Consider the following 24,242-nt stretch of genomic DNA (forward strand, 5'->3'; position numbering starts at 1 on the left):
GCGGAAAAAACACGTGTTATCAGCTTCACTCGTAGCTCGCGCTGGCAGTGAACATACCACCAGACATAACAGCCTGGCCCACAACTCAGCAAAGCCATTAATATCTTAAACTTTGACAGGGATTTACACTGTTAGAATCCCTGGTTGTCGCAGGACAACGCGGGTACTGGGCGGGAGGGATCATCATTTCGAAGTTTGTGCAGTTCATATAATTAGAATCGAACTTCACTTACAGGTAAGTTCGTTTAATTCCTAATTATATTTCACTGCACAAACTTCTCATGATGATATTAACTTGTAGATGTTTAGAGATAGGTATTCAAAGTTTGTTATGGCTTTGTATTGCAACAATGAAATCAATTATTAACAATGATTTACGATTTCATTATAAAAAATAGGTACCTTTTCAGTTATCATTAACTGTATTTCCAATATGGATATTTAGTTCTTACATTATTTAGGGATCTAGCGAGATCATCATTTCATCAAACTACCTATCACATGATAGTTGAAACAAATAATAATTTGTTCCTTATTAATAGGTATTTCATTAGTACTACCAAAGACCACATTAAAACTTAATTATTATAGGACTATCAAAGAAATCAAAGGATTATTGTCTATTCGTCTGGATGTAGTTATGCATTTTTTTGAGCAGGTTCAATAACCTGTTAGATACAATTATCTATTATAGTTTAATTTATCTTGAGGTGTTTTACTTTTGTAATATAAGTATCTTAATCTACATTAAGTTTTAAATGCATTTCTTATACCTTTCGTTATCCATTTTGTACTATTGCCAGAATATCTGACTATGGCTATGGCAATCGGGAAGCATAAATTGAAAAGCAAGGTATGCGTGTCATAAAACGTGTTAAATACAGTATCGACATTTACTTCTGTATAAACCTTCCTCCAAGACTGGCTTTTAAGGCATTGATAAAACTTTTTTAATTGTCACTATTGAAGTCTCGTCTTTTTATATATTTGTACTGTGATGGTCGCTGAGGGCGAACCATACATATCCTGCAGCCTGAGGGGCTTAGTGAAGGTTTCCAGGCTAACTCAGGGTATGGAGGATAGGAAACTTAGCAAAACACAGGTTTAATATATATACTCTGGGTCTTTTACGCCCTTTATTAAAAATCAAGAACCTTACACCTTAATTAACTTAGTATGGATAGACTCCTGAAGGATGCAAGCTATACACATTGACACGGGGTCGTAATACAACCGGAGTCACGCGGTAATCTGGCAGCGGGCCCTGGATATATCGGGATGGTGGAGCGTTTCCCGGGGAACAGGGTTTCAGGACTAAACCTCCGGCTATCTACGCGAGAACACACGCGGCCTATAAAGGACTCGGTCCTACAGGAAGCCCGGGACGAACGCGAAACGCACGCCGCCACACCGGACTGAGCAGCCGTTGTTTCCAGCGCGGACTCGAAACATCGACTGACCCCGCTGCTGCCGCCTCGCGCTTCACCGCTCCGGTCGCTGTTGCGTTGTGACGTAGCCGTGACATCACAGTACGAGGGAGGAATATGCTTTTCACGTACTGGTATTCGAAGTAACTGGCCAGTATCATGATCTGATAGACCCAAAGGAAGAACTTCACCTGTATCCTAATGGCATGTTAGATATTACTTGATCAATACAAGTATTTAATCGTGTGGGTTTTGTAATATGAGTATGAAAATTGTGATTTTGGAGAATTCTCTAGAATTCATGAAGCGAATGTGTTGGCTAGAACAAATCAATACTGAAATCATCTGCAATAATGACGTTAGCTGCTTTCTTCTTAATTATTTGTAACAGACTATCTCGTTTGTTGTTTTAATATTTCCGTGTTATAATTGGGGATTCTATAAACACAGATAATTATACAATTAAAGTCCAATATTTTAACTCCACAGACTTCAAAGTGATATTCAGTTTTAAGATCATTTAAAAAAGTAAGTGGCTTCATTTCTAAATACTCTCTACACAATATACAAGTTCCACCTCTTCTTTTGTTCCTCGAAAAACAGTCTGCAAGTTTAAAGTCATTAATATTTACATTTGCCTCGCCTCCCAATTTTACAAAAGTCTCAGGGAGACAGATTAGATCTATATATTTCCCATCATAATCTAAATCATTTAGTGTTATTTCTATTAAATCGATTTTGTTAAATAAACCTGCGATATTTTGGTGTAACATTAAAAACGTATGGGATTTATTTGAAAATGCTTCAAATAAATCCCATTACAACATCAATACAAACTACATCATTGTTCTCGAAAAAAAATCTCTTCTGTTTGAGTACTCGATGTGACAAAGCCATTTAATGCCTCACATTCGTTAAAGGTGGGCTACAGTCTATTGTATATGTTTATAAAACCAGATGCTCTATCAAACATTTTACTCGAGTACGACAGATGTTTGTTACTATCTAGAACATATGCAAATTGATATTTGCACGCTTCAGTATACAATATGCTTTTAAAAGATTCAACACGTTTATTGAACAGTGTGCCAAATTTGTGGAGTTTGAAGTTAGGCAAACAATAATTATGTTAGTATGCTGGATTTGTTCTAGTTTTGATCTTAAATAACGAATGATTTTGTAATAATTCACCGTATCCTTAAAGTTTACAGCACCAATTAATATGACGCAATAGTCAAGCATAGTAAAACCTTCAATTTTGGATTCAACTTCATGCAGCATATGGCTTTTGTTTTGATGTAGTGGCAGATATCATCTTGTTGTTGGCGTTACTGCTAATAAAGCAAATTTTCCGTTTTTCTTTAATAATAGAATACAGGGCTTTAAATAATTTGTTTCTGTTATTTCTTCCTTAACGTTTATTTCAGTAATACTTGAGTTAGTGATACTTGGATTTTTTTCTCGGGCGTCAGAGGATGCAGTGGCGGTAACCGGAAAGACAAAGGGTTGTACTTCAGTTTCTGTTTCTAATGGTATGCCCTCGTGTTGGGAGTATGCCAGCGACATGATTGGCGTGTCATCCTCACTGTCCTGTCTATGTTAATTTGAAGCAGATTTTTCTTTAGAGGAGTGAGTCGTCTCAGCGGTACTTTATCTGTAAGTATTTTTTTATAAATCTCTGTTTTTTTCTGCTGATCTTCTAGTGCTCTTCGCAGTTCAACTATTTGTGTATTGAGGCTGTTGACTTCCTCATTAGCGCTAGTTAGATGGGTAGTTAAGGAGCTAACTTCTGACTTTAACTCACAAATCTGTAAGGATTCCGATACTGTTATATTCGGGAGGTTGTGTGAGCTGATCTGTATCCCCTTGGGATTTTAGTACGGACTCTGAATCTGATAGAACTTCATGTTCTTGGGTTTTGGGTAAATGCTTTCGCATTGTTATATTTTGGTGATCAGGCGTTTCATAAATAGGCTTGTGTGTTCCAGGGTTATTCACTTGTGGTCACCACGGTGTTATCGGGCGTTGATTGCGAATTTAATGAGTGATGCTTTTTTTCTTGATCTTTCTTAACTGCCACATTTTTAACTGTATTGTAGTGGTTTCTCTCGGTTGTGTGTATTTTGGAGTAGTTTTAATACAATTTTTGCATTTCCATAATTTTCGATTTGCATTTGTCATTAGGTCATATATCTCTTGTCGCTTGCCGTGCAATTAATGTGGAATGCAGAATTACACAATGAGCAACATAAATAATGTTTTTCTTTTATTTCATTTGTGCAAGTTTTACATGAAATCATTTTTGAGTTTGTTTTCGACATTTTTAGTTTATATATGCGTTCGTTCGTAAATCGGAACTTTATTTCTGATGTCAGTTTGACGTTTTATTGTTGTTGTTTTATTGTTATTATTGTTGTTTTGAAGGCTTGCAAAATTTAAGACAATAAAAGAATATTACAAGACATAAGCAGAATATTACAAGACATAAGGTCAAAACATTAAGTATCATGAGCCTGGGCAACCAAATTAGTATCTTCTTCCATACCGGTGGTATGGATGAAGATAAGGTAGATGGTATAAATAGTTTCATATTGTTTTTTGGTTCTTTTTTTGAGTTCCCGTCATTATCCGGCTTTATTATCGTTGGATCGTCTTCGTAATCGTCATCATCAATCAAGTGCACTTTTCTGAGTTCTTTTACGCCTTCCGAATATAAACGGGCTTTGTTCCTAAAATAATAACACTAGGCATAGGCAATATGATCTGAAACTATTCCTTAGATATTAGGTCAGGGGTTTCCAATCTTTTTCAGTCCGCAGCGCACTAACACGGGGTACCATGGTGAGGAGGATTGCCTCATCACGGCGCCCCTCTCTACTGTCTACGGCGCACAGTTTGGGAACTCGGGCCCTGTATTAGGTCAAGGATTATCAATATATATTTAAAGGACCACTACAATTTTGCTCAAATAATTACCCTCTTATGAGTTATGACTAATAAAGCTGTTAAAATAACCCACCTCAGATCTTCTATAATGTCATGGTAAACGGTTTCCATGACATCCGGCGCAAGAAGAAAGTCTTGATGTTTGAAATCCTTTCTTTTCACTTCTCTTGTTGAAGCCTTAGCCATATTCTTAGCCATATTCTCGATATCTTTAGGACTCACAAACTCATCGTTTGAAGCATAAACTATCATAGTTGGAGCAGTTATATGACTTAAATTGTATATAGGGGCTTGTTTGATTTTGTAGTGATTCATATTTCCTTCCTCACCATAATCCCATCGGTTGAAGGTTTTGTATTTGATGTTTTGAGCTAAATGAGCTAGTAGCTTGATAGAGCCGCCCCTCGTTTTGTCCTTTGAATTGTTATTTTTTTCTAGGCCCTGTGAACATATTATATTATATACATATAAGAGTAGGTAAATAGTATATAAGTTTTTAAATTTTCTATTGAATACCATTAATTCGTCAATTTTCATCTCTTCGCATATATTTTGATATTGTTTGTCGCCGAGGCAGTCATCTACTGAGAATTTCTTGCTTTCATCCTTCACAGGGGGAAATATTTCTGCTTTTTCTTTTTTTATAAGCTCTTCCTGAAATAATGTACACGAATTAACACATTATTCTTCTCTTGGATTTAAACATACGTGATATATTTGAAAGAACTTACATATATTTCCTTAAAGTGATCGACTTCCTTCGTAAAGTTATCATTAGGGAAATAGTTCTGATACCCAATGGGAGCCATTAAGTGCGCTGTTTCAAATTTATTATTAAATTCCGGCTTAATTGAATTTAAAATCAAAAAGGCAGTGCCACCTAACGAATGGCTAATATAATGCACCTTTTCTTTGCGTGTATCGTTTAAAACATAGTCTACTATTACAGCGATGTCATAAAAACCAATTTCATCGTAACTGTAGTCGAAAAACTGGGTACTTTCATCCGTTTCTGATTCAAGGTACAAATGACGTCTGCCATATTTATTACCACGTACATTGGCGAGCCATACATCATACCCAAGATCTTGGAGTAGGAAAGCTGAAAACACCGATTGTTTAATGTTTAGTCTTGAGTAAAAGTGGGGTGTTCTATATTTATTGTTTTAAAGTACTTACCCAGAGAATGTTCAGTGTTTTGTCTAACAAACCTGTCCGAAGATTGGTACAAGCCAGGAACTAGTACCACGGGAAATTCTTTATGTGTCGGCTCATCAGTTTCGAAAGTGGTCCTGAATATGTTCAGTATGTAACCATCGCAAGTGACGATATCATATGACTTTAGAAACCTTCTTTTATCACTTAGTGCTATTAGGTTTGCCTTTGGATTCTGCAAATTTCAAGCAAATATGACAACGAAAGGAACAATCGTAATTTTTATATACCTACATACATACATATAATCACGCCTATTTCCCGGAGGGGTAGGCAGAGACCACGGATTTCCACTTGTTACGATCCTGACATACCTCTTTCGCTTCCTTCACTTTCATAATATTCCCCATACACGCTCGCCGGTTTAGGGTGCTCTTGACCTGGCCTTTCTTCAGGATTTCCCGATCTGATCAGAGAAAGTCCGCCGAGGTTTGCCCCTTCCAACTCCCGTTTCTACCTCTACCGTTATATATACCTAAGTACAAAAATATGCTCAAAGATATTTAAGCAAAAGGTCCGAGTCAGAAAATGCCTGTTTCCATCGAGGTATACATAATGCTTTTCTTAAATACTGAAATTATATAATATATTTGGCGAATGTGGCATACGTGGCATATTTTGTACACGTTCGTGGCGGCCAGCGCCTGCGGCGTGCAGCGAACAAGAATAGAGTTTGTATCGGTTATTTTACTCCTAAGAATAAAATGAATCATACGAATTTCATTTTCACATCACCTATTCGGATCAAAGTGGCACCTTTCTTCCCTGCTAGGGGGGATCAAAGTGGCACTTTTCTGTTCTAGGTCATGATTTTTTTTCTTTTTTGTATACGATTTTTTTAAGTTAAATAATAATATTTTGGAACATGACAATTTCCTCATAGGTGATGTGAAAAACAGTATGTGTCACATGGTAGCAAAATTATTTCCATCTTGGGCGTTAAGACTTGAATCCCTCGCTACGCTCAGGATTCAATGTACGCCCTCGCCTTAAATATGTAATTTTGCTCCCTTGTGACCTCAGAATAATGACTAAAGCATAGAAGTCGGGCAAAAATGCTTCGCAAATATGTATACCCGTACTTTACTTCCTTACGAATTAGATAATGTGCCGAAAAGAGATGCATATATGCTTGTTATTTCTCATTTACGTACGGTGTCATAAGTTTGATAATTTGCTAGGGATGTAACTGTGTCGACTTTTTATATCGATAAATTATGCATAAGTTTATGTGCCGTGTAAAATAATAATCACGAAATTGGCAAATTGATAATAGTCTGCCTAATGAAAGTTGAACCTGAAAAAACGCGGCAATTTCAAGAAATCTGTAGCAGGCGGCTCGTTGAAATGAAATGAAATGAAATGCGTGGAATACAAGGATTGCATAACTTTTACACTTTTTATAATTTTCATATTCTAAAAATCGTTAAAAAGTATAAAAATTATGCAATCCTTGGAATCAAAGAGCCGCCTGATATGAGGATTAATGCATGTACCTAATATAGCTTTTATCTCATTTGCAGTCTACCACTCAGAACCGTCTAACTATACCTCTCGTTTTTTTATCATTAGAAAGAAGGCGAGCGATCTTAACGTGTCGTTTTATCGAAAAACACTTGGAAAATAAGTCACAAGAAATATAATATACGATCATTTACATACTTTTGCTTTCATAAGTAAAATATTGTTATATTTATAAAAAAAACTTGTCAATAAAAAGACACGTGGAAATGGTTTACCGTTTTTTCTAATGCTAAAAGACTAAGAATAGTTTCTAGTCATGTACAGTCAGCTGCAGAGAAAAGGCACCCCCCTGCATACAAAGTTCTGTAAATTAGTATGGACGTGGGGTACCTTTTCTCTGCAGCTGACTGTACCAAATAGGAAATAATAAAAAAAAACGTTCGTGTAATATTTTTTTATTATTTAATAATAGGGAATATTACGCGAAACTCGGCGTAGGTGGCGCCATTATCACAATCTGAGGGTCTATCGCGGAACAAGAAAATCGAACTTTCGTTATCTAACATCTCTGTCACTCTTGCGTATTCGAGCGATAAAGAGGCAGCTAGATAACGAAATTTCGGATTCGAGTTTTCCGGTAGGTCCCCTGAAAACTTGTCAAAAACCTGTTAAAGGTACAGTATGAATAAGTTACTCTACGGTGCACTAAAAAAGCTAGTGCTGCACTCTGGTGGCAGAACATTGCAGTAATATCCCCTATTCCTCGTCCTTTGGAAATCTGAAATAAAAAGTTCAGTTTTGTGACCAACAATATTAATAAAAGGAACATTCATCAATGATCATTAATGTCTTTTTTATTAGGGTTCCGTACCCAAAGGGTAAAAACGGGACCCTATTACTAATACTTCGCTGTCCGTCTGTCTGTCACCAGGCTGTATCTCATGAACCGTGATAGCTAGACAGTTGAAATTTTCACAGATGATGTATTTCTGTTGCCGCTATAACAACAAATACTAAAAAGTACGGTCCCCTTGGTGCGCGCGTCCGACCCGCACTTGACCGGTTTTTAGTATTAAACTATAGTCTGGCAAACACAATCTGTCAGTAAGTAAGAACAAAGAAAACTATAGGTACAGTCGAAGGCAAAAATATCGATCCAGACAAATGGCTTAAAAATATGTGAACACGATTTTATTGTCTGAGCGTACACATATTTTTGAGACTTTGGGAATGTATATATATTTATGCCAGGGACTGTACTCATCAATTAAAATGAGACAGTCCTGGGCCAAACTATAAGAAAGCTGTAAATGTCGATAGGTTATTGATCTGAGGTCGATACATCACTATGCCAAAAATATAACCTTTCATACTTAGCAGAAAAGTTCGAAAATTTATGCAAAAATCTATATAGACTTGAATGCAAGTAATAATTACATAAACAATATATCGATTTCTATGTTTAGGGTCAGGTCCTATAAATTAATTTCTTCAAAATTGAACAAAACTCACCGATTAAAGGTTATCGGTTCGTGCGTATTTTCTTTTCTTCCTGTATGCGATTTACAGCCCTCGATCACACAAGACATTATCACAAAGGGAACTTCAAACCATTACAAATAAAAACTCAGCACGTTTTCCAACAATCTTTCAGGAATAGCAAAAATATAATTAAAATAAACCAAGATGACCGCTGAAACATCCCGAAATATTTCAACTAAAATAATACGACTATGTCAAGTTGTTACAGTTGACACTTACCTGTGAAATAACGAACTTATATTTTATTTGGCTGGATTATATTATAGAACCACATAGGACCATTTGACATTTCCCTCAGTACATCTTATGACAATACTGAAAAAAACGAAAGAACTTGCGGATTGTTGTCTCACTCACTCATAGAAAAAAAGTAATAACGTGTTGTGAATACGATATCTTTTACCAAGCTTTTATTTTTGCCCGGCTTCTTTGCTTTAGTCATTATTCTGAGACACATGGTTTTAGCAAAAACCTCGCAGACACGCAAATAAAGCAGTTGCTGTTGCAATTTATAATGAAAACAAAACAAATTCAATTAAGACCAAGAAACTAATGTTGTTTCTGATGATTAATGTTTTTTTAAAGATATTGATACTTTATCGCTCAGAATAATGACTAAAGCATAGAAGTAGGGCAAAAATGCTTCGCAAATATGTATACCCGTACTTTACTTCCTTACGAATTAGATAATGTGTCGAAAAGAGATGCATATATGCTTGTTATTTCTCATTTACGTACGGTGTCATAAGTTTGATAATTTGTTAGGGATGTAACTGAGTCGACTTTTTATATCGATAAATTTTGCATAAGTTTATGTGCCGTGTAAAAGAATAATCACGAAATTGGCAAATTGATAATAGTCTGGCTAATGAAAGTTGAACCTGAAAAAACGCGGCAATATCAAGAAATCTGTAGCAGGCGGCTCGTTGAATACAAGGATTGCATAACTTTTATACTTTTTATAATTTTCATATTCTAAAAATCATTAAAAAGTATAAAAATTATGCAATCCTTGGAATCAAAGAGCCGCCTGATATGAGGATTAATGCATGTACCTAATATAGCTTGTATCTCATCTGCAGTCTACCACTCAGAACCGTCTAACTATACCTCTCGTTTTTTTATCATTAGAAAGAAGGCGAGCGATCTTAATGTGTCGTTTTATCGAAAAACACTTTAAAAATAAGTCACAACAAATATAATATACGATAATTTACATACTTTTGCTTTCATAAGTAAAATATTCCTATATTTATAAAAAAACTTGTCAATAAAAAGACACATGGAAATGGTTTACCGTTTTTTCTAATGCTAAAAGACTAAGTATAGTTTCTAGTCATGTACAGTCAGCTGCAGAGAAAAGGCACCCCCCCCTGCATACAAAGTTCTGTAAATTAGTATGGACGTGGGGTACCTTTTCTCTGCAGCTGACTGTACCAAATAGGAAATGAAAAAAAAAACGTTCGTGTAATATATTTTTTTTATTTAATAATAGGGAATATTACGCGAAACTCGGCGTAGGTGGCGCCACTATCACAATCTGAGGGTCTATCGCGGAACAAGAAAATCGAACTTTCGTTATCTAACATCTCTGTCACTCTTGCGTATTCGAGCGATAAAGAGGCAGCTAGATAACGAAATTTCGGATTCGAGTTTTCCGGTAGGTCCCCTGAAAACTTGTCAAAAACCTGTTAAAGGTACAGTATAAATAAGTTACTCTACGGTGCACTAAAAAAGCTAGTGCTGCACTCTGGTGGCAGAACATTGCAGTAATATCCCCTATTCCTCGTCCTTTGGAAATCTGAAATAAAAAGTTGAGTTTTGTGACCAACAATATTAATAAAAGGAACATTCATCAATGATCATTAATGTCTTTTTTATTAGGGTTCCGTACCCAAAGGGTAAAAACGGGACCCTATTACTAATACTTCGCTGTCCGTCTGTCTGTCACCAGGCTGTATCTCATGAACCGTGATAGCTAGACAGTTGAAATTTTCACAGATGATGTATTTCTGCTGCCGCTATAACAACAAATACTAAAAAGTACGGTCCCCTTGGTGCGCGCGTCCGACCCGCACTTGACCGGTTTTTAGTATTAAACTATAGTCTGGCAAACACAATCTGTCAGTAAGTAAGAACAAAGAAAACTATAGGTACAGTCGAAGGCAAAAATATCGATCCAGACAAATGGCTTAAAAATATGTGAACACGATTTTATTGTCTAAGCGTACACATATTTTTGAGACTTTGGGAATGTATATATATTTATGCCCTTGACTGTACTCATCAATTAAAATGAGACAGTCCTGGGCCAAACTATAAGAAAGCTGTAAATGTCGATAGGTTATTGATCTGAGGTCGATACATCACTATGCCAAAAATATAACCTTTCATACTTAGCAGAAAAGTTCGAAAATATATGCAAAAATCTATATAGACTTGAATGCAAGTAATAATTACATAAACAACATATCGATTTCTATGTTTAGGGTCAGGTCCTATAAATAAATTTCTTCAAAATTGAACAAAACTCACCGATTAAAGGTTATCGGTTCATGCGTATTTTCTTTTCTTCCTGTATGCGATTTACAGCCCTCGATCACACAAGACATTATCACAAAGGGAACTTCAAACCATTACAAATAAAAACTCAGCACGTTTTCCAACAATCTTTCAGGAATAGCAAAAATATAATTAAAATAAACCAAGATGACCGCTGAAACATCCCGAAATATTACAACTAAAATAATACGACTATGTCAAGTTGTTACAGTTGACACCTACCTGTGAAATAACGAACTTATATTTTATTTGGCTGGATTATATTATAGAACCACATAGGACCATTTGACATTTCCCTCAGTTTATCTTATGACAGTACTGAAAAAAACGAAAGAACTTGCGGATTGTTGTCTCACTCACTCATAGACAAAAAGTAATAACGTGTTGTGAATACGATATCTTTTACCAAGCTTTTATTTTTGCCCGGCTTCTTTGCTTTAGTCATTATTCTGAGCTTGTGACAATCTATCTTTTGCCCGCTTCGTCCATGCAGGGCGCGCGGCGGCTGTGCGTTGTCGTCGCTGAGTTAAAAAAAATTGGCTTTTTGCGTTTTCGATTTACGAACAAAATGCGACCATTTCCGAGTATCTTTGAAAAAAAAATGTATTGCGACTTACGTGCGTTAATTTAAGTGATCTTGTCTTTGTTTTCTTCAAACGCCTTGTGTGTTTGATGAAAGTACTATTACTGTCGCTTTTATTTTTTGCTGAGTTTTCGCCTAAGTTAAACGATGAAACAATTTGGAGACACAACAGCAAAACAAAAACGGAACGTCTTTGTAAAAACATGGCGAAGACTCGGTTGTCGGTATCTGACTAGCCATATAAATATGGACGTTATCTTCCGTTTAGTTAGTCTAATAGCTACTTTGTTCATAAATGAAAAAAATATGGTTTTACTCACCCTTTATTGAGTTGGTAATGATCTCATCAAGATGGTTTGATTGAATTTCTGAGTTTCAAAATTAACAATGATTTAGAAACTAATGAGAAAATTTTAATTTTCCATCATTACTGGTAGCAATTAGTAAACAAATTCAAAGAGAACGTCTATAAATGACATGCCATAAGAGCGATTGAAGTCGCAAACATCACAATGCTGCTAAAATGTTGTTTTATTCTGATTATTTTTCTTAAAAATATTTCATGTGACGACCTAAAGCCTGAGGCAAAAAAGACAAATATCAAGAAACTTAGTATGAACGTAAGTGTAGATTTTTTTTTCTTTAACTGATAATTGAACTCAAAATATAATATAAGGATATACGTTTTATATCATTTTAAATTGAATTCGCAGAATCCACTGACAAACAGAGTCCAACTAACCAGTAACACAGGAAGGTATCTTAATGAGTACAACGTTGTGACCGATGATCAGTATATATTAAAGGTATTTAGGCTGACTTATGAAAATTACGAAGTATTGTCTGAAAAGTACCCTGTGCTACTGGTACACGGTTTGTTTCAATCTTCGGACAGATTTCTGCATCAACGAGATAATCAGTCTTTGGGTGAGTAAAATACGAGTACTTCCACTATCGATAAAATACAGTCAAAACAGTGATTTTATTACATTTTATATAATATGTCAAATCTAAAAAACCTTTTTCTCGTTTCTTGTGTGCATGAAAGACCGATTTCTCTAACGGTTATTTCGAAATCTGAATCTAAATAATTATTAAACAATTTTATAGCCTTCAAACTTCAAGATTTCGGATATGATGTATGGCTGGCTAACTTTCGAGGCAACAAATATTGCCGAAGACACACATCCTTCGGAGCAGAAACAGAAGATAAAGCAAATTTTTTCAACTACTCCTACGAGGAAATCGCCCTACAGGACATTACTGCTACTGTAGATTTCATTCTCGATTATACTAAGCAAGGAAAGATACATTACATCGGCTATTCATTGGGAGGGACCACCTTTTTGGTACTTAATTCTATGAAGCAAGAATACAATAATAAATTTGACACAGCGCATCTCTTGGCTCCATTTGGGTACCAAAATTATTTTCCTAATAAAGATCTTAAGGTAGAGGCTAGTCGCTGTGACGAAATATATGTAAGTAAAAATGCTGTTTTGTTCTAACTAAGATAATAAAGTACAGCTTGTTATTATATCATCATTATTTTGATTCTTTAACAGGAAAATCTTTTAAATGTTAGCTCTCTGGAAATATTTCCGTATGAGCCTTCCAATACAGACATTTTCTTTTCGGAAGAACACTGCCTTGGCAATGTTACTTATCGAAATATATGCAATTTATTGAAAATTAATGAAGCCATGGTAAGAACAGCAACTCTTTTAAGCACACATATTATTTAACCTCTACATAACTAAAGTATCTGTACTCTAACTTTTCTAAAATTAACTCGCTTATAACCAATCCTAACAATAGTTTAAAAAATCATAACATTATTTATATAACCTTATTTGGAAGTTCACGGCCATGTGCATGAATAAGAATATTTCTACTAATATTAATGATGTAATTACAGGGCATACAAAGTCAAGGTAATAAAATAAATGAAACAAGGAGTGGATCTATCAAACAGTTAGTTCATTTGGCACAAAATGTTAAATCTAAAAGATTCAGTCGATGGGATTACGGCGAAAAGGAAAATGAATATCATTACGGAACCAAAGAACCTCCTAAATATAATTTAAGTCTCATTACTGTTGAAACTAAGATAATTTTTGCACCATACGATGAGTACGTGAGCCCAAAAGATATCGCTGACATGGCAGCAAATATGGTTAATGCTACAACAAGAGAAATAGGTAGGAACGGTATTGCTGATATGCCTACGAATATCAGTAATGCTACATCAAGAGAAGTACCTGGGAAAGATATTACTGATATGCCTACGAATATGGGTAATGCTACATCAAGAAATGAAGAAATTGAAGATGTTTCTGGTATTACTACAGATACAGGTGACGCTAGAACAAGAGAAGTAGGCAGGAGTGGTATTACTGATATGCCTACGAATATGAGTAGTGCTACACCGAGAGAAGGAGAAAGAGGAGGTGTTACTAGTATGACTACGGATGATAGTGACGCTACAACAATAGAAGTAGGTGGGAAAGGTATTACGAATATGCCTACAAATATGAGTAATGCTACATCACGAATAGTACAAATTGAAGAGGTTACTGGTATGACTAGTATAGGTGACGCTGCAACGAGAAAAGTAGGTAGGGAAGGTAATGCGGATGTGCTTATGCATATGAGTTATGCTATATTAAGAGAAGTAAAAAATAAAGATGTTACAGGCATGACGACAAATATAGTTGAGGCTACAACAATAGGAGTAAGAGGACGAGAATTCAATCACTATGACTTCATTGATGCCCCAGACGTGATGGAACTTGTGTATGATAACATCATTAATGACTTGGAGAAGTGAGTATGAAATATTATTATAATTTTTTAGCGAAAGTAGAAAACCCCGGATAGATCGTCAATCGCACACCTGAACGAATTATAATAAATTGAGTATTTAAAATATCATTTGAATAACAGAACCTTTCGTTATGTAGAAAATACAACTTCCTAAACATAAGTACTTAATGCTTATGTAAAAGTAAAGGCGTGTCGCCATCATGCGATAATATTACAGAATAATAATAAAGACATTGGTTAATATGTTCAATATTTAAAAGTTATTCGAGTTTCCATAACAGTTAATTTATGATTACAGTAGATCAAAACAAAAAGTTTCAATTGGAAGGCAAGATATAATTAAATTAAGCGACGACAAGAATAAGACGAAGACGAACGAAACAGAAGAAACAGAAGACCAACAAGTCAAAGAAGAATTACGGAAAACAAACTGGCTGCTAGTAGCTTTGACTCCAGGCCTCATTCTCTTCTCACTGTTACTTTTCATATGTTTTGTAAGACTAGATTGTCATATGGAAATGTAAGTTGCGAAATATATATTTCGAATCCTTTACAAGTTTTACTCTGCCTGATTTTAGTTATTTAATGAAAGATGGAGTGGACTCTGATGCTATTTATTTTTACACGACTGCCCAAAAAAAAGAGAGTGTAATCTTCTTAATTGTCTAAATAGAACCAATTATAGGTACAGTTATTTTTCGCTGACTGGTTAACTGAATAAGAGCCAAAACTTCACTGATACAGCCCCTTTACTTTGATTTAAACATTAAAAAAAGGTACTATTAACACTCTTCAATGACTATTATTGTATACCAGATGCAAAAGTGCATGAACACTTATTAATGGATTTCATAGTACCTTGTGTATTTGCAATAAAGACAATTTATTATTAATTAACAATGTTGACAATCAATCCTCTTCCAAGTCAAGGTCAAAAATAAGTATACACTTTTTCACCTTATTTCAATGGAAGGGTGAAGAAGTGTATACATATTTATGACTCGCAACAGTTCGCAATGACAAACATTCCCGAATGAATATCCCCGTCACGTGCATCTGTTATGCAGTTCAATGCACTATCATTGGACTGGAAGTTCGATGGCCGCTGAATGGCAATTAAACTGAACAAGAGTGAGCTTTAGACAAGTCCAATAAGTTTTTGCTAAATATCTTGTTTGAATAGGCACAGCTAGGTTTTAGAGGACGGCTAAGATTATAAGCCTGTCAAAGATGGAATATTGTCAGGAAACTATGTGTGCTACCATTATCACCTGCGAATGCTGAAGGGCTTGGGCACTAGAGACCTTCGTCTCTTTTTTTTGAGGATATAAAATATACATATATTTCAATGAAAAAGTGAGTAGTCTATTACTTCACCAGTCTCTGATACGTACATTATCTTAAGGCCCAGTCATCACAGTAATTTAAAGATTGGTCATAAATTGTAGGCTGCGTACTACCTACTAAATATTTAAAGGTTTAAGTAATGAGTACAGTTTTTACCACTACAGTATCGGTTATTTATGATTTAATTGTTTTTTTTTTGTTCTTGTTTTTTTTAACCTGACGGGCTCTATTGCATCTAGGGCAATTAGAGCGCTAGACTGTGTAGGGGGATGGTAGCCTGGGGAAAATCCAGGACCCTTCCGCATCACACGAGACGGTTTTGCTGCGCTGGAATACTCCTAAAGAGTTTTCGCTCCAGCGCAGATCGGTTGAGCGGTCTCAACCTGATTTGATTTCATTGTAATAGCATTTAGTTGTTTAGGATCAGTTTTATTTGGCAATAAACCTTAGACACCCTGCCATTTGCCGTTTCTTACTTATAGGTATATTAAATGTAGTGCTTTTAACAAAATCTTTTTTTGTTACAGGTATGTATGTTCCACTGCGGGGCTGCTACTTACGGCTTATGTGTACGTACGTATAGGTAGATGTGTTAATTTACTGCGTACCTATATAACGAGATGTTGGGACCGATAGGTCCTTGAGTACTTGCCGAACTGGTAGAAGCAAAGCGGGAAAGGCTCCTTGATCTCCTTGTAAAATATGCCCGTTTTTTGGTCAAAAAAGCAGGAATATAAACTAAAGGTTTGGCCAGATTTAGTGAACATAATGCGTTGTCTCGTGAACGGCTCGCGCCTGGCGCGTGAGACGCACATTCGGGGCTTAGGCTACCTTTCCAGGAGGCGGAGATGAGAGGAGACATGTGGGAATCAAACAATAGCATTGGTTATAATACTTATAATCCAGCGGAGCGGAGAAGAGATGTGGATCACTACCAATTCTTTTGGTTGATTCCCGCACGTCGCCTCGGTGGATAGGCAACCATATTCGATAGATCTGCGCGCACCTTAACAAAGCAACCAATTATAGATCTTCTCTATCGAATATGGTTGCCTATCCACCGAGGCGACGTGCGGGAATCAACCAATAGAATTGGTTGTGATCCACATCTCTTCTCCGCTCCGCTGGATTATAAGTATTATCCATTAGTAAGTATGTCCTTGAGCGGTATTTATTCGTACAACTGAAATAACGATGATGACGAGGTTTCTAATCAACGGCAATTCCAAGAAGTTCTCGTTATTAACTAGGTACTAAAAATAATGAACTAATTATCATTCTTAAGCCATTAATAACTCTTGATAAACATAAACGATCCGAACTTGCAGGCAAAATGATGTTGTTGAAGGACTGTGTCATAATTTTGATTTTTACTCTTAAAAGTATTTTATTGTGTGACGCAGAACAATTACAGAAGAAAGAGATTGTCACTAGTATACTCGTAGATAATATTACAATTAATTCGCCAAATCAGACTAATAAAACTGTAAGTCAATTTCCTTTCAGGTATATGCACAAATTATGAAGTCAAATTGGGGAGCAATTATTTAGTGTATTGGGGAAGACGATTTAACGCACGATTTGTCAAAAATATCTGTCCGCTAAAATCACCTAGTTGTGCCTAGACTGTTAGGAAAAGGGTCAAATGAATTTAACTGGAGCTGGAGGATAAAATGAGACATACCTATTCGTACAATTAGTTTTTTCGCTGTTTATTGAATTATAAAACTAACAGAACAAAATAATCCAGTATAATTTGGAGGCAGATCCCAAAGGTCAGTCCCCTGCGAGATGCTCATTTCTACATTCCCTCGCTGTACTGCGCTGCCTATACTAAAAAATCTAAATTTTGTTGTGTTTCTGTATCAGTCTTGCATAATTCAAGCTATAAAGGCCGAAATTTCGATGGCTAGGCTATCCGGTAGTTCTAATGCGGCTGAGACGTCCACATTGACACGTTCAGAGGCGGCTGGCCCGAATAACATTGTATCATTCAATTTACAGAATGTACCAACAAAACTCGCCTTTAGATGGCCCCCCTCTTCATTTGATGTACAAACAAGTGATGGTTTCTTACTGAAAGTATTTAGACTGTCCTCTGAATTTACCAAAGCAGACACAGAATATTGTCCGGTGCTACTTGTTCACGGATTGTTCCAGTCTTCAGACAGATTTCTTGGACAAAAACAGGAACAGAATCTAGGTGGGTTCAAAACGTTCAAATCAGCGGTCAACTCCCAAATTTTTCACCCACTTGTCAGTTGTTATACGTATAATTTTGAGATTTGAGTGGTTCCAAATTTTTTATTTCGTGTTTTCCTCTAAAATTACGACCTCTTCTTTCAGCTTACAAACTGCAGGATCTCGGATACGACGTGTGGCTGTTTAACGCTCGTGGCAACAAATATAGCCGAAGACACGTCAGTTTAGACCCAGAAAAAAATTCCTCCGAATTTTTCAACTACTCATACGAAGAAATCGGCTATTTTGACCTTGCTTCCACAGTAGACTTCATACTCAGTACGACCGGGTTCAAGAAATTACATTATATAAGTTATGGGTTAGGCGGAAATTTCTTTTTAGTCTTAAATTCGTTATTGCCGTCGTACAATGATAAATTTGATAGGGCGTTTCTGATGGCCCCAGTTGCTTATAGCGGTCGCATGCCTAACACCGCTCTTCAAAAGCAGTTGCTTCTTCACGAACAACTTTATGTAAGTATAGCCTCTGCCTGCAATATCCTTTGCGTTGATGTATTTGACTGGAAACGAAATAAAAGTTTGATACATATATTGGAACGTTTATCCTCCAATTTTTTTATACGGTTGCGATTCTTACTAGAAAAACATTACATTTTCAAAATCTAAAACGTTCGGATTCTTAGGGTTGTGTGGTTCAGAATGCAAAGTTTCAAAACTTTATCGTGTGGCATCAACTATAAGTATTTCAACGCAAGTTTAATATGTAATTTCTTCAAAAATTTTAGTATATTGTGCTCAATATGTAACCCTCAAACAGGAAAGCCAACAGGAATCGATTTTGTATAGACGCCTTGCCACTGGCACGAAGTCCCATCCACATTAAATTTATGTTCCACGTTGGGGTACCAATTACATATATTTTAGGTTTGACAGGATTTAAGCTTAAAACTAATGATATTTAAGAATGCACCGCATATTTCTAGAAATAGGCCTAGGCCTTGGAAGTACTGGCGCTTTGTTAGGCTTATTTTATAGTACTTGTAATGCCTACAAAAATAGGAGTATTAAAACCATACTTCAATCGCGAACTACAAGTAACCATAGTACTGTTTTATATGGATATTTGCAGACCGATCTTGTGGAAGAAGGAGTTTATGAAGTATTTCCGTATTACAATGATGAGGAAAACGTGCAATTTATCCCACCAATGTGCTTGGGTTTGAGAAAGCATGAAGTTCTTTGCAATACATTGCAAATTGGTAAGATGATGGTAAGAACATCAAAACCACAAACCACCTATTAGATAAAAGCAATAAAGGCTTAGGTACAGTCGGAGCAGTAACACTGTCCACTGTCAATATCTTAGAATTAGAGGGTTAATAGATATAAAACAGTGTGTGCGTGTAATCTTTACGCGCGATTAAAGGTAAACTTCTTTGACGATGACGTTTATCGGCACTTTGATGTGTGTCCTATTGTGTATAAAAATTTCTAGGCTGTTGGGTCAAAGGCGGGAGCGCAAACGGTTGGTTTAATAAAACAGTATCTTAATTATTTCCGACAATGCGTGTGCATGGAATAGGGGTAGCAGGGCAAGCAAGGGTAACCGGTAGAGTTAAACTTATAATATATTTTATTATTATTATTCATTTATTTTCATAAGACACGGTACATAACATCGTCCTGATCTTATAGGACTAGGATAGGACGACTTTTTGACGAATCTTGTTGCAGAAATTATGTTTTGTATTAGAGTTAATGTAGAATAAGGTCAGGACGATGCTTGTGCGGATTACGTTTGTGTTTTGACGAAGCATGTGGCGGATTACCTTTTTGTATGATTTAATTATTAAATAAATATTGTATTTACTAAAAAAAAATTAAGTGGTGCAAATAAGTAAGTATATAGATAAAACAGTAATGAATAGAAATGAAATAAAAATATTTATTTTCAAGCAACTATTGGCGCATAGATATATACCTTAAAACTAGCATAGGTACATATTGTTATAAAATATATCTTAAAACTATAAAAACACACAATTATGACTGCGATGCCTGCGATGTAATTAAACGCTTGATACGGTACGGCCTCCCTTAAGGTGTCATTTCTTGTGATATTTCCATCTACAGGCAAAACCGCGTGCTCTAAATTTCGTCGTAATTGTATTAGCAAAAGGGTCAATTTTTGTGAGGCGACTGAACGGCGACCTATGGATGCACTCTACAAACTGAACCGTGTTTTTTTAGCATTATGTTCAATTAAGAAGATGGCAGAAAGTGCACTTGCTGCTTGCTGTCAAAAACCCGCGAATCGGGGTGGCTTGGTAATGGCATCAGCCGCGTTAGCCAACCCGTAGATTAGATTATTCCTGGGTTGCTTTTTCTTTCATATATGCCATCTATTTTTGGGTCTAGTTCAACTTTTGAAATGTGATCATGTCTTCGGAAGCTCCTTAACATATTTATTCTCGCTAATATTACAGCATTATATTCACAGGATCTAAATGTTACCAACAATTCTAAAGAAGCTACGAGAGGGGGCTCTACCAAGACTTTAATTCATTTTGCACAAAACGTTAAAAATAAAGTATTTGATCGTTTTGATTACGGCGATGGAGCTAATAAACAAATCTACGGGCATAGAGGAAAGTCTCCTAGATATGCTTTAGAGGCTATCACTGTTCGTACTGTAATAATATTTGCGCCAACCGACGAGATGATCGACGAAAAAGACATTTATGAATTGGCATCGAATATGACTAATGTTAAACTCAGGAAAGTGGAGAGACCGAAATATAAACACGATGACTTTATCGCCGGGCAAGACGTAATGCATGATGTTTACAATAGCATTATAGAAGATTTGCCGGAGTAAGTGAGTTATATATCTTTGTCTTTAATAAATAAGGGTTCAACAGTACCTAAATAATTCCGAAGAATAGGAATGGCTGACGGCGACGAGGCATAGCTACAGCCGAAGTAGGCAATACATTCTTTCCGGCGACGCATGTACCTGTTAGATTTTTTTTTTACTAAATAATGCAAGGAAAGACGGAGAAATATTTTTTAATATATTTGTTGACTAGCCTGGGATAATATTAATTTACATACTCATATAATATCCGGAACCTAAACCAAAAATGAATGGCAGTTTAAATTTTCTCCCTGGATTTGTTTTACGGTCAGCAAAATATTATTAGAGCGTGTCGATACGAGTAAACTTAGTATAGGTTAGAGCACGCGCTGATTCGGTTAAGATAATGTTGTACAGCGTAGATTAAGGATGTAGAATTCTGATTACTGAACTGTATATAAGAATAGAATAGAATATAATATATTTTATTTGTAGTAATTGTACATCGTCATATTCAAAAATTATTTACAATTAGAAGAACAATACAATTATTATTACAATTATAAAATTAATAATACATTTAAAAGGCATACGCAAGTCAATACGTTTCTATTAACACTTCTAACGTTCTTATTAACGTTTCTATAAGCACTTAGTTAATACGGAATAAATTAGTCTAAGTCTACCCGTCAACGGTTCCTTTTACTCACCCAGCCACGTTCCTCTAAACTAATCATCGGTTTAAATTGTCAAAATTTAATGGCCTTAGTATATGGTAAAATTATGTATAAAAGTTAATATGGCCAAAACGAAGAAAACTAGGGCTCAAGGCATTTTAATCAAGTTTTAACATGTTTACAGGAATAAAAAGAACGTCACACCGGATCACAAGAAGAAAACTAATAGGAGTTTCTCTTGGTGGATCGGACTCATAATTTTTGGCGTCGGGCTTGCCATAGTCATAATTATATGCATAAAGATTTTTCGTGGGAAAAAAGGCAGTGAAAAGAAACAAACAGTCGAAAATACATAGCACTTGTGTATTTTTTTGTGTTACCATTTTTAAACTGATAAATGATAATAGTGATAATGTAGTAAATAAAGTCAGACGAACAAAAATAACACACTTTTAAATACCCTATATCATCTTTAGTCCTTAAATTATTTAGGCTTTTTAAATACAGGATGGCCCAAAAATACATAGACATTTTTTTTATGCGTCATATTGTTGATAATTTTAACAAACGTTTGCGTTTGTGTATCAAAGCTAAAGGAGAATATTTTGGAGATAAGACGTTTTGTTTTAGTTAAATGATTGTAGTTTTCGAATTTGAATAACATTTTGAAAAAGGCATGCACCTACCTAAGATAATTTTACAAAAAAATAATAATTGTTAACATATTTTTGGGCCAGAACCCCTAGTATAAATTTTATTCGATAGCTTGACGGACGTACGCTTTTGTGTTAGGCTGGTTTTAGCGTCACGCGGACCGTACGTGCGGATTGCTCCGCACCGGACCAATATGTATTAAGGCCGTTCCATCGGTTTGCCGCTGTCTTTGTCACATTTCCCAAGAAAGAACGGGAAAGAACATACGCGCCAAGTGTCAATTTTGATCGAATTTTGTCGGTTTTTATTTCTTTTAAAAACGTTACCTTACAATATCGAAATTCTAAAGCTATGAAATTACTATTTATGTTAAGATTGTTTTTACTTCTTTTTTTGTTTATAGTATCACATAATAAATAACCGAGTAAAGTAGGATTAAAAGTCCGAGTTAGAGGTTACTTTGGGAATTAATTGTATCGAGCGAAGTGTCATAATTCGTGTATCGGAAGCTATGTTGTTAAAGATAATATAGTCAAGAACTACATATATTTTTTCTAGGTCTACGAATATCAACGCCTCTTAGAAAAACATGATCATATAAGGAGATTTTTCGCCTTCTGGCTCAGGGAACCGCCTTAATTTCAGGGAGCGTTTTAGAGTGGTCCGCGCGGACAGCTTTCTCATACCATTTGGCGCTGCGGAGCGATCCGCACGGACGGTCCGCGTGACACTAAAACCAGCCTTAAGTTTCATTTTGTATGGGATATTAAACAGCGCGCCAAGCGGGACGTTTTGGTAACTCAAAATTCCATACAAAATGAGACTTAATACAAACGCGTACGTATCAAATGAAATTTATACTAGGGGTACTGATGTATTAGGACCAAGAAAAGTATACTTGTTTGTTAACTCCAAAGCGTTGTCGTTAACTCCTTCATTGTAAAAAATAATGGTGTTTTTAGGATTCCGTACCCAAAGGGTAAAAACGGGACCTTATTACTAAGACTTCGCTGTCCGTCTGTCCGTCTGTCTGTCACCAGGCTGTATCTCATGAACCGTGATAGCTAGACAGTTGAAATTTTCACAGATGATGTATTTCTGTTGCCGCTATAACAACAAATACTAAAAATACGGAACCCTCGGTGCGCGAGTCCGACCCACAATTGGCCGGTTTTTTTTTATCTTGGCCATTTTAAAATAGTGTGCAAATTTTAGGAAAATTGTCTTTATTTCTACTCATTACACGACTCACAGTCTTTTCTGATGTAAGAAAGAGTACCTATGTACAGTCAAGGGCATAAATATATATACATTCCCAAAGTTTCAAAAATATGTGTACCCTCTTACACCTTAGACAATAAAGTCGTGTTCACATATTTTTGGACATTTGTCTGGATCGATATTTTTGCCCTCGACTGTACATATTCTTGTGCCAAATTTCCCGCCCTCGGTAATAATGTTATTACAGAGGCCGGGAAAGGGCAATTCGTGGATGAGTTTCGATTTTGTTGGACGAAGTGAACTTTTCCCTCCTTCATTTTTTTTTAATAAAAAATTAAGAAAGTCATAAAGTGAAAACTATTTAAGGCAATTTTAGGAACGCTGTTTTTTCGACCGATAAAACCCGGAGTCATTCTTCAGTAGCGGACGTATTTCTACATATATGATGAATTGATGATAAGCGACGATGATAGCAAGATCATCATCATCATCGTCATCATCATTAGGCCTTGTCCATCTTTACAGAAGATTTAAGCAGCATCTATGAATTGTGTTATCTAGCGACAGCGTTGCTCGTGGCTAAATAACCCGATCCTTTAACGGCACAATCGTCCACATTTATGACAAGTAAAAGTACATCGAGGGTCAACAGCGAGGCGATCGTCATCGCACATGTGTCTTATTGCGCGTTTTCGGGCCAAGTCTTGAAACCAGGACCTC

General features: G+C 35.9%; 4 protein-coding genes across 4 annotated transcripts in view; 3 read left to right on the forward strand and 1 right to left on the reverse strand.

Moving 5' to 3' along the window:
* Positions 1-24,242, forward strand: part of LOC134756082 (syndecan) — a 524,733-nt gene that overhangs the window by 256,503 nt on the left and 243,988 nt on the right. The window lies entirely within an intron of this gene.
* LOC134756176 (lipase 1-like) lies at positions 1,203-11,958 on the reverse strand. The gene is made up of 7 exons (XM_063693003.1): positions 11,774-11,958; positions 5,553-5,763; positions 5,105-5,475; positions 4,890-5,027; positions 4,447-4,814; positions 3,973-4,156; positions 1,203-1,625 (listed from the first exon to the last, which is right to left on the reverse strand). Exons 1-7 carry the CDS (start codon positions 11,942-11,944, stop codon positions 1,203-1,205), a joined length of 1,866 nt encoding a protein of 621 aa, XP_063549073.1. The 5' UTR covers positions 11,945-11,958.
* Positions 12,459-15,108, forward strand: LOC134756302 (uncharacterized). The gene is made up of 5 exons (XM_063693132.1): positions 12,459-12,666; positions 12,850-13,220; positions 13,305-13,445; positions 13,658-14,565; positions 14,864-15,108. Exons 2-5 carry the CDS (start codon positions 13,101-13,103, stop codon positions 15,087-15,089), a joined length of 1,395 nt encoding a protein of 464 aa, XP_063549202.1. The 5' UTR covers positions 12,459-12,666; positions 12,850-13,100; the 3' UTR covers positions 15,090-15,108.
* On the forward strand, positions 17,923-22,003 carry LOC134756177 (lipase lipl-1-like). The gene is made up of 5 exons (XM_063693004.1): positions 17,923-18,115; positions 18,259-18,626; positions 19,243-19,383; positions 20,614-20,987; positions 21,832-22,003. The coding sequence occupies exons 2-5, from the start codon at positions 18,549-18,551 to the stop codon at positions 22,001-22,003; spliced, it is 765 nt and encodes a 254-aa protein (XP_063549074.1). The 5' UTR covers positions 17,923-18,115; positions 18,259-18,548.

The sequence above is a fragment of the Cydia strobilella genome, chromosome 3, assembly GCF_947568885.1.
Source record: "Cydia strobilella chromosome 3, ilCydStro3.1, whole genome shotgun sequence".
In the NCBI taxonomy this organism is placed as follows: Eukaryota; Metazoa; Arthropoda; class Insecta; order Lepidoptera; family Tortricidae; genus Cydia; species Cydia strobilella.